General features: G+C 30.4%; 1 protein-coding gene and 1 long non-coding RNA gene across 2 annotated transcripts; both read right to left on the bottom strand.

Annotated features, from left to right (window-relative positions):
- Positions 1–1,656: 1,656 nt before the first annotated feature.
- LOC106340297 (auxin-responsive protein SAUR32-like) lies at positions 1,657–2,422 on the bottom strand. Its single transcript, XM_013779175.1, has one exon. It carries the CDS (start codon positions 2,207–2,209, stop codon positions 1,850–1,852), a length of 360 nt encoding a protein of 119 aa, XP_013634629.1. The 5' UTR covers positions 2,210–2,422; the 3' UTR covers positions 1,657–1,849.
- A 6,334-nt stretch (positions 2,423–8,756) lies between these two features.
- LOC106339643 lies at positions 8,757–9,809 on the bottom strand. The gene is made up of 2 exons (XR_001269191.1): positions 9,424–9,809; positions 8,757–8,938 (listed from the first exon to the last, which is right to left on the bottom strand). It is a non-coding gene; the product is annotated as an uncharacterized LOC106339643 (long non-coding RNA).
- Between the last annotated feature and the right edge of the window lie 1,960 nt (positions 9,810–11,769).

Here is an 11,769-nt window from a genome sequence, read left to right as displayed (position 1 = left end):
TTTCTTGTTTTTTTTTTCTTTATCATATTATAGAGTTTAAATTGAAGGTGCATAAAACACCATCAAAAATGTCCATAAGGTAGATCAATTTCAATCATTTTTGCAATATATTAGATGAATTTCACTCATTTTCGCAATATATTACCTCAAACTATGGTTTTGAGCAACATTTGTGTTATATACTTATTACATTTACATTGTTTTCTTCAAGAAAATGACCACTTCATCATAAAATTTTGATATTATAACTAGTATGGCTCTAATTCCTAACTTGAAAAAGATTATCAGCAATTCAACATTTGTGTTATATACTTATTACATTTACATTGTTTTCTTCAAGAAAATGACCACTTCATCATAAAATTTTGATATTATAACTAGTATGGTTCAAATTCCTAACTTGAAAAAGATTATCAGCAATTTTATAGTCTAATAGTATGTATATGAATACACCAAAATTAAAACTGGAATGAAAAGTTATATGACGATAATTAATGATAAGATAAAGCCCAAAAAAGCTAAGCCTTTCCTTTTCGGGAGTGCTGCCGACAATCGAATCATGACCATTTAATTATGATAGTGAGATGAGTGGGTTTGTTCGTACCCATTAGTCTACGGAATACAGGGAATCTACAAGGCCCTTTTACCTTCTATAAGCAATATATATACTTCTCTGTCCATATCACTTTAAGTGGCGTTTAGAATAAAAAATTTTGTTTCAATATAATTGATGTTTTCATTATTCTAGATATAATTTAATACAATTTAAACTTTATGACCAATTGCAAAATACTGAATTTTTTTTACTGGTTGAATTAATTTCATTTAATGATATTTTTACGTAACCAAGATAAATTGTATTGAAGTTCGTATTTTTTTAATACAAGTGCAAAAATCTTAAAAATCACTTAAAAAGATACAAATGGAGTATATTCTAACAAACATACCAATTATCTTTTTTTATAAATTTAACCCTGAACATAAAAAATATCATAGTAACAAAAATACTTCTTGGTCTTATCATTTTGTGTGTGTGAGAGAATGGTGAAATAGGATCTTTGGAATTAACGAATACCTGCTAACATTGGAATATGTATTGCTATTTACTTCACTTCGTATCTGACTACATAATCAACTTTAAAGTCAAATGTAAATGAATGCTTTTTAGGACCAACCGTTACAATGGGAAGATAAGAGGAAATATTTTAAACCAAAAAAGAATGAGAATCTTTCCTTTTCTATACTGATTAAAATGAAATTTGATTTTTGTCACAAATTTCTTGTGCTTAATTATCTAGTTTTGCCAATAATATCTAACTACAAAATTTTAAGTTTCTGAAGCTTTTATTAAAAATTGGGTACTAAATTATTTATGAACCGTTCATAAACCTAAAAATTCGTGTGTGATAACAGATTTTTGCTGAAGTTGTATCTTTGCAACTCAAAATTATTTTTCCGATATCTCTTTTAAATGTAAACAGAATATTATACTTTACACTACTATCCGTTGTATACGTTTCTTGACTAAATAACAAATGCATTTTTCCAATAAAGAAGGAAATGACAAATTTTTTAAAAAGATACTTATCTTCTGTGATTTCTGAAAACGTTGTGATTAAAATTATCTTCAGTCATTCAAAATTCCGAACAAATAAATTAAAATCAGAAAATTAAATTTATTTGTCTTAAAATTCCATACAATTACAGAAAAAAGTTCAGAAATTCACTTCATTCTTGGGTTAGGCCATTTTTTGGCTCCACAACTCCACAGGATCAACACAAAAAAAGATCTAAAATGTAAACACAACAATAATTCATTAGCCATCATCAATTTATATTTAATCATTCTTCACCCTCTGAAACATCCAACAAGATGATGATACTGGTCGCGACCACTATGTCTATGATGATGGTTATGATTAACCGATCTCTCTCCATCAATCAAGTCTTGAACGTAACGAAACTCCGCAACGTCGCATGGAATTGTGATGGTGCCCTTTTGATCGAATCCATACTCATCTTCTGCTTCTTTCAAGAGCTGCATGAACAAAGGATGGTTAAAATACAAAACAGGAACTACAAATCTTTGTTGTTCTTCTCCTTGTGATCCAACTTTGATCGCTAAGCATCCTTTTGGAACATCTTTGTTTTTGACCGTTTGTTTGCGAAGTAAATGGAAGCCTTTCAGAGCTTTTTCTCCAGTCCCCATGATTTTTAGAAAACGTTTTAAGAGTATGATGAAGAAACCAAGAAAGACTCGATAAGAAAACAGAGGAAACTTAGGCTAGAAAGCAGGCCATGGATCTTCAAGAGTGAGAGATGAGAGTTCGAGAGAACTAATCAAGTTGATCATTTTATTTTATTTTTCTCTGTGGAGATACCAAGTACCAACAACCAGGTGAATGAAGGAGCAAAAGAGGGGGCTTCGTTTATAAAGAAAAATATATCATTTTAATAAAAAAAAAGTCCATCAAAATAAGACGAGACGCTCCTATTTTCTTGGTCAATTCTAATAATAAATAAAGTGGTGGTATTATAAATTTACCTATTGGTTGTCGTTTGCTATATAAAAAGTAAAAAATAATAGTAACGACCAATGCATATTTTTGTGAAGAGTATAATTAGTCAGCAAAAATAATGGGAAAATAAACGGTAGTTAACTATGATATTGAAGAGAAATTCAATCTTGTGGTACTTCGTGCTATACTATTATAATAAACACAACAAGACATTATAATAAATCATGTGCAAGTGTGAGACGCTAAAACACATGCATAGATTCTTATATAAAAAAACAATTCTCCGATTTATAAGTTATACAAATGTATTTTACATTTTTCACATGTATTGCAAATATGTTTCTGACATTATATACTAAAAAAATAATAATATCATGTTATATCTATATTTAAAAATGGAATGAAAAACTTATGTTTTTTATCTTGGTTCTCCTCTGCATTTCCCCCAGTACTAACCATCCTTGTCTACTTTCTTTGTTTTTTTTTTCATTTTTGGTAAACACTCTATATTTTTAATTCCAACAAAAAAAACGGAATATATATTTTTATTTGTTGTACATAGCTAGATACTCTGAGTCGTTACAAAAAAAAGGTAACTCTGGGTGCAAGTTAATAGAATTGATATAAATTTTATTAATTGCGCATACAGAAGATCCATAGTTAATTATTCGTCAACAGATAGTTTAAGAGTAATAATGTGGTCAGCAACTGAGGTATGAGCATTAATGAGTAACGACGACCAACAATTAATATTGGGTTGGTGACTCAAAACGGTTAAACTTGTAATTAAGCATTAAACCGAGTAAAATAGTCAAATTAGTGGACAAATTACTATTTTGCTTAAAACCTGAAGCATCACGTGGTGACAAGTGATAATCCCTCCGTATCAGTTTAATTGATGTTTAGAAAAAAAATTTGTTTCAAAATAATTGATGTTCTCATTATTCTAGGTAGAATGTAATATCATTTGAACTTTATGACCAATTACAAAATACCAAACCTTTTTTTATTGGTTGAATTAATTTAATTTAATAATATTTTTATGTAACCAAGATAAATTATATAGAATTTTGTGTTTTCTTAATTCATGTGCAAAATCCTTAAAAATCACTTAAAGTGATACAGAGGGAGTAGCAATTAAGGCATCTGTTGTAAAGTTATCAGGTGAAATTTTCAAACTTTAAACATAAATTATACTCCCTCTGTTTCACAATGTAAGTAGTTTAGACTAAAAACATTAATATTAAGAAAGTTGATACTTAAAAAAAATAATATTTAATTAATTAGTTCAACCAATTATAAAAAAAGTTGATATTATTTTATTGATTACACTATATCCAATAAATGTAAAAATTATCTAGATATTTGGAAACTACTTACATTTTAAAACAAAAAAATTTTCTTTAAACTACTTACATTAAAAAACGGAGAGAGTATTATTTCAAACAGAAATCTCTTACAAGGTTTAAAATTCATGATAAATCTATCATTTTTAAAATTATAATTAAATATTCATATAGTTTCGAGAATACTATACTTTTTTTTTTTTGAAAATACTATACTTAAAATATACAATTTATAATTTTAAAATTGACTACTCTCATATATCCAAGAGATTTTGCTCAGTTACGAAATTTGGCATTTAATACCAAGTATTCATCACAGACAAAGTTGTCTGATACTAAGTATTCATCACAGACAAAGTAATAAAAATAATACATATATATATATATATATATATATATATAACCTCATAGGAGTATATTAGAGCGGCTTAGGTATTGAGTCTATTGACGTACGTATTGTTAGTTGTGAAGAAACCGAAACCGGAACAATGTCTTTAACAATGTCGTCACATGATGATGAAGATGTGGAGCCGATTTATACGTTTTCTATAATTAAACCGTTGCTGCTACATATGTAATGTTATGTATGACCTCACGCACAATAATGCAAATCCATATCTAAAACTTACAAGTATAATATATACATACACAGACCACAGTTGTAGTCTTATCGATAAATGTCATAATCTAAAGTCGAGGACAATTCAATGAACAAGAAGCAGCCGGTTTAGGACATGTCGACGTATGATCACTTTAATATTTTAAAGCCATTGTTATGTATATACGATTTCCTAAATTCAGCACAATCCAGTTTGTTAGAGCCTAACCATCAATTGGGTCAACGGATTTACCATAAAACGTCAGGTCCATTTCGTTCCGAGTGTTGTACTATTTGCTTCGGATTTTAAAATATTTTCTACTAGGGTTTGGCCAACCCTACGGACGGGATAGTAAATTAGAAATAATATAGAAACATCTTATATTTGAATGATCATCTGAATATATAAATATGTTTTTAATAATAAATGTAACTTTCACTATTTTGTTATTTATTTAGAGATCACAAGTTTATTTTGAGTGGATTATGTGTGCCAAATATTATTTTTTGTATGTTATTTTTGAATTCATTGGTATCCTGAAAACGATAACAATTTTTTTGAATTCATTGGTATCCTGAAAAAGATAACAATTTATTTAAAAATTACTGATTTAAATGATGCAGAGACTTAAGAATCATGAATTGGGTGCAATACATTAGATTTAATGGACAAAATAACTAACACATTAGGATATCTCCAACCCTATTCAATTTTCTACTCCAAACATCATCTTGTAGTAACTCTAGTCATTGCTCCATTTTGAAGTTGGACTTTTTAATTTATAGAAAAATCTTTTAAATCTTAAATATTTGATTTCATACCTTTTCCTCTTTTTATTTAATACTTCAATATTTAAAAATAGTACAATAACATGAAAATATGATTTCCAATAGAGATTATTTAATAATTTTAAATAAAAATGCATAAAATAATAAAAATACTAAAACTAAGCATAAAAAATAAAATAAATAATTTAATCATCCGGTAAATAATTTATGGAACCGCCAAGATCGGTGAAGTATTGCCCAAACGATAAAAATGACTGATTTTAAAGTTTTCTTGCTCGATTTAGGAAAGTCAAATAGAAATAAACTCATTAATATTCATTATAAAATGCATTAGTTGACCATTGTGGGAAAAATATTATAATGTTCATTATTGAACCAAAATATGGTATCTTATATATTTATGATTATTGTACTTTTTAATAATAAATTTTTAATTTAAATAAATTATATTTTTATGGAAGTTTTGTAAGTAGAAGGTATTGATAACAATTATTAATTTAATAAAAGTGAAATTATTTTGGAATAAAAAATGGAGTAATACATTGGAGTAAAACTCAACTCCATTTTTGTGTCTCACCATTTTAGAGTAAAAAAATGGAATAATACATTGGAGATGCTTTTGCGCCTCTTCTATCATAATTTTGTTTTAGATGACATGGTCTATTTTGACTTTTGAGCCTTGACGTTTGTTATTCTCATTGAGCTAACACTGAGATTAATAACAGTAACCAAATCAAGAACGTGTGTTTATGTTCTCTAGAAAATATGTTCATAAGGTGATGCTTGCCTTAATAAGGTTTTCGAGGGAAGATCGTACAGGCTGCAATATCCTTGGGTTGGGATCCTCAAGCAGATAATAATTAATAAGGTCGACATGATGGTGCTTGCAAAAAGAAAAGAGTGGAAATTTTATGACACCGGTCCTAACTCTGGCCACTTAGCCAGCAAAATGGGATAATAGTATCTGGCTAACCTGCTTTCTAAATTTCTAATGTGTCTAGCAAAACCTGAAACGCTTGATATTTTAATTACATATTTTCAGTTTGATTGATTCTGAGTTCCCATGTGGTTTTTACCAAGTCTCTAGCGCATTGGATATGTATTTCCATTTTTTAACTAATAAACTCACTCTTGATGGGTCCACGCTTTCAGCATGACTAATACCAAAAGACCAGAAGACGAATAAGAAAACGCATATTGATAACTTGGAATTCCAAAAATTAATTATTCTGTATCTTACACTTTGAAGAAACCTTAAAAGTTGTCATGACACAAACATATGAAAGAGAAAAGATCAAAGGAAACATACGATTAGCTGGGTTATCATTCTCTAGACTTTGGTGCTCAACATGGCTTTTTTTTTAACCAAGCGCTTGTGGTCGAGTGGCGCGAGGCGAGTTCGTTGGTCCTAAGGGCCGCCGGTTCGATCCTCCCCCTCAGATACGTCCAAGTGTTTGGCCAGGCAATTGGGTATCTAATTCCCATAGTAACAAATGGGCTGCCTCGCGCCGAGGGGTTAGTCCCCTAGGGGTTGATATCCCTCCAGGTTAATCAAAAAAAAAAAAAAAAAAAAAAAAAAACATGGCTGCCGACGTTTTGAGATCTCTCCGAAGCTTCATGAAAGTCGTAAGAATCTCTGAGAGGAACAAAGCCGAAAGTGAAATGACTGATTGACAAACCCATCCCGTGATGTGCCTGCTGATGATTCGGTGAGTATTAGTAGCAAGAACATGCTTGTATCGGTTACCTTGAAGAATGTTGAGGCTGATTGAATGCAAGAGAGTGGGGGAAATGGTGACAATTATGTAAATTCTTGGGTTAATAATGCGGCAGATGATTTGATAACTCTATTAACTATTGGGCCAGTATAATTAAAAGTTAAAGAGCCCATTCAAAATAACTCAGCGAAAAAGCAGGTTTAGATGATTAGAGAAGCTTCCACCTGTCAAGTTTTGGAGTAGTAGCGCACTCTGGGGAGACTCTGGTCAACTATATTATTATAGAGTTTCATTCAAATAATTATTAACACATTTAACTGATAAAACCTTTAGTGTTTAAAAAAAACTAATAAAGCCGTCTTACCAGTAATTTTCTCAGCATCTCACATCAACTCACCTAAATTTATATTTTCTAACTGCTATTTTTAGAAGCTGAACCGTCGATGACTATGTGTAGTCATATCCCAGCTGTTTTTTCGCACCTCACGTTGCATCTAAGCATCTTCAGAGACAATTTTTAACTATTCTAAAAATCCATTGATTAGGTTTTTCGACGTCGATTTTGACTTATTTGTGTTCTTTAAGACTATAAATGAATATTTTCTATGGGTTTCTTTTTTTTAGTCACTTCTATCTTCCGTTATGGTTTAGTTATGTTAGCTTATCAGTATCGGTTGTAACCGACTTAGTCTACCGGACTATGAAAACGTGGCCGTCTACGTTGGTGGTAGTGACAGGGACCTGGTACATTGAAAAAGAAAATAAGAGATAAACGGTAATGGTACTTACGTTAATTAAATAAAGTATTGTGGGCTAAGCCAATGGGCTAAAAGTGAATAGTGGTTTACAATTCATAAGTTCACAACTATAATGGTGAACCACGGAAACGGTAATGGTACATGTTAATTAAATAAAGTATTGTGGGCTAAGCCAATATGATTGGCCCAATAAAGATCGATGTCCATGTTAGTATCCTACCTCTTCCAATTTGTATATACTTCTGTGAATAATGCAGGCCATCGATCTTTATTGGAATATCGTAGGAATAAAACATACATACGGTAATGCACTATTTTTTAATATTAACAAATATCACCGTGGTAAATTTTTAGGATAGCTACCTTTCATTGATTGACAATTGACAATTGACAATTGACAATTGACAATGCCCCTTATATTTCTCTCTAAATAAATGTCCTTATACAACTGAGAAACAAACAAAAAAAGTTGACCCAAAAAGCCTAGCCGGTAATTTTAGGAGGAAAGGCACTGAAAACGTAGAAGAAAAAAACATATGGTCAAAGTCTTCGGTTAAAAGTACATAGTAGAAACAATTGTAATTCCGATGAGCCATGGAAATTCGTGTAATCCGTGAAAAACTTTAGGACGACCCAAAAAGCCATAACTTTGAGATTTAATACTAGTGTTTTTAAGACACCCATCGATGTATTTTGTTTCTTCAATTTAAACTTGTTATAAGTGTTTTTCAATTTCAAAATATAAATTTAACAAAGAAAATGCGCAAGTATGAAACTCGATGGGCAATGGTACTACTCTAAATTTCCATTATCCTTAATTCTGTTCATTTGTGATAGCGCACATTAGGAGGATATGATTTATTAACTTAATTTATCTCTCCCTTTTGGGTAGACTTTGCCTGGTGCAAAAAATATCTGGAATCGTAGCCTGTTTATGGTACATTTGGAGGATATGATTTCAAGAATAAAGCTGGATTGAAGAATCTTCGTTACATAAGTGAAAGATGTAAGATATATAGTAAAACAACTCTTGACGAACAGATGATATAAATATAATACTCCAAATGTAATTATATAATAGAAATATAATTAAGACCACTAGATCATATACAAGATTAATATATGAAAATGGTTACAAGATGTATTGTGAGGGTAATTTAGAAGGAGAAACGATATCCAGAATCAAGATGATCTTCGCATGCAAAAGTATCTGCATAAGATATCCTTATAATTAAAAGTATTAGTACAATATTGTCTTTGCATATATAAATTCTTAATAAATTTCCAGAAGAAAATCCAGAAAGCCCTAGCTAGTTGTGTTGTAGAAAGTTATTAAGATCCAAATCTAGTAGATCTGGTGTGGTAAGAAACAGACAGATCTGAAACTATACTTTCATCATCATGCATGACAATGAAGATCCAGTCCTATAACTTTATTCTACCTGACAAAAAAAAAGGCAATCATAACACAATCATAGCAGCGCAGAAAAAAGTAATCAAAACCTAAAGGTTGTAATGATGACACTTGCAAATTCCAAGAGTAAGAAAGTCAGTTTCTTCCATCATTACAACAATCTGCAAATACCTGAAACTTATTTTTCTGCCGGTCCCAAAAGACCAAAAATTATTTTAATGTAAGGATTGATCAATGAAACATGTAACAGAATCCAAGAAAGCAAAGGTAATATATCAAACCTTTAACAAGGGTTCAACCACAAGATCTGAAACCCTAAATTAAGAAAAAAGGTACGTTGGAGAGTAAGCAGGGAGCAATAATTGGGGGGAATGAAGCCTGGTCCGACGACCCTAAAATCCTAATCAGATCTCAAACATGGAGGTGTGATTCGATTAGATCGAAGAAGATCTAACATGAATAGCTAGAGTCTTCGAGCCAAACAACATTCCCCTCAAAAGAGAAAGCCCCTTCCCATCGAAGAATCCTTGTATGGTTTGTAATGATCTAAAATTATCTCTCTATCGGTTTGCTCCTCCCACAAGACCCGGCTAAGATCAAGAGAGAAACAGAGATAGAGAGACGAGATGGAGAAGAAGATAAGTGAGTGGTGATGATAGAAGAGAGAATGAAGAAATAAAAAGGGCTTTTTATGAAGAAATTTAGTGGAGAACCAAAGATAAACAAGACAAGAAACATGGGTGTCTCTGGTCCCCACACTCTCTGTCCCTCTCTCTTTCAAATTTCAAGATATCGCAGTAAAAACATTGGATTTACTTTTTGAGACATGTCACTGGATTCTCATTTACTATGTTATTACTTGTTCTAGCAAAAATAAAATCTAAAGCTCCCATATCTTCCACTAATGCTATATTGAGTTGAGCCTAATTCCAACGTTCTTTATCTATTTACTTACGCAATGTTTTAATGTGAAAGTAAAATGATCCAAGCCCCAAAAACTAAATAAAAGGATGGTTAATGTTCTTTAAAGTATCGATGATTTAGTTCAATATATATAGACATGATTCCAAATCGTGTTGTAATTTAATTATACAAAATATCTATGAATAGTGTGAAACGTTATTTGAAATGTTGAAATATTCAAGTAATTTTTGTTTAGAGAAATAAAGAATTAATATTTAATTCAATTATGTTATACCAAACAAAAATCTTTGAAATCAAGTATCTAATACAAATGTTTTACTAAACTATTTTCAACCAAATAATTGCATTTTAATACTGAGGAGATATAAGAGCATCTTGTTCTGCAGCTGTTACCAGTTTACAGTCTCAAAATTTTAATAACTCAATCGCCAACACTATAATTGATTTACGTTGACTAGCTGTTACCCAAAAAATTATCGTTTCAACCCTATCCAGGAACATGAAAATAATAAAAAGAAATTAGAGGAACCGCGTAAGGGGGTGAAAAGAAACGAAAAAAGTAGGAAAGGTACAAAGACTACGAACAGAAAATAAGTTATGAGAATCAAGATGAGAAAGGGAATCAAAAAGTGGTAAAGGAGTGACTATAAAAGTTAGTCAGAGGAGTGGTTGAGTTATTGATCTGCCCAATACCAGCATTCTTCATTTATTGTCTCTCACCTTTTTCTTGTTTCTTTTGTTACTTTAATCGCTTCAGCTTTATTTTAATTCGCCAGTCTTTTTCAGATTTTATCAAACAAAGATAACTCTTCTTTGGATATTTTAAAAGGATGTATTCCATAAGTGTCATTTCAAATTTCTTCAGACAAATTTTAAAAAATATTTAATTTGTGTATTTTTTTTAAAAAATATCATCATTTATATATCTAATCATATTTTACATAAATTAAAAAAATAAAATTGTATTAAATTCTTAAAACGAAATTTATTTATAACAAAAATTTTGTTTTACAACAACAATAAAGTAATACTATGAAACAGAGGGTAAATTTTTTTTTTATAAAAATAACACGGCTTCAAAATACAACCAAATACGACCGGAATATATATAAAACCAGTTTACACCATTTATACGAATATAAAATGCTAAACAAGAGAACTTACAACGGTGATTCTACCATTTATGACGAATTAATATAGTTATCACGAATGAGCTGTCTCATCTATAATACGAAGGATCATAGCGAACGCTTCATTTAAAGTTTGATGGGATATATGAAAAGGTTTGACTCATTGTAAGAAAGTAAGAAACTGTATTGTCTAATACTTAAATCACAACAAGCAGAATTTAGGCAGTAATCATTTTACGAAATTATTAGAATAAGTGTGTTTTTACCGACAATTCGAGGTTTTATCAGTATAATACAGTATATTTTAGAATTCGTTTATCGTTTTAACTAATTGCAAGTTTCGAGTAGTTGAGCTTCGTGAAATGGTCCATAGTAATTTTTTCGTGGCTCATTTCCCTTGAGAACTTTTTTTTTGTAGTTTAACTCAAAATCTCCGCATTGTCGTACACTTTTTTTAATATATATATTAAAATCCACCCGATAGACGGGAATTGTGAAACGGTTACAAGCTTGATTTGAACAAAATTTCCCTAATCAATGTATTACAAGACTATTTTCGCCCACCCACTAAAC

The sequence above is a fragment of the Brassica oleracea genome, chromosome C4 (genome assembly GCF_000695525.1).
Source record: "Brassica oleracea var. oleracea cultivar TO1000 chromosome C4, BOL, whole genome shotgun sequence".
NCBI classification, from domain to species: domain Eukaryota; kingdom Viridiplantae; phylum Streptophyta; class Magnoliopsida; order Brassicales; family Brassicaceae; genus Brassica; species Brassica oleracea.
This window is presented reverse-complemented; position numbering and strand designations above follow the sequence as displayed.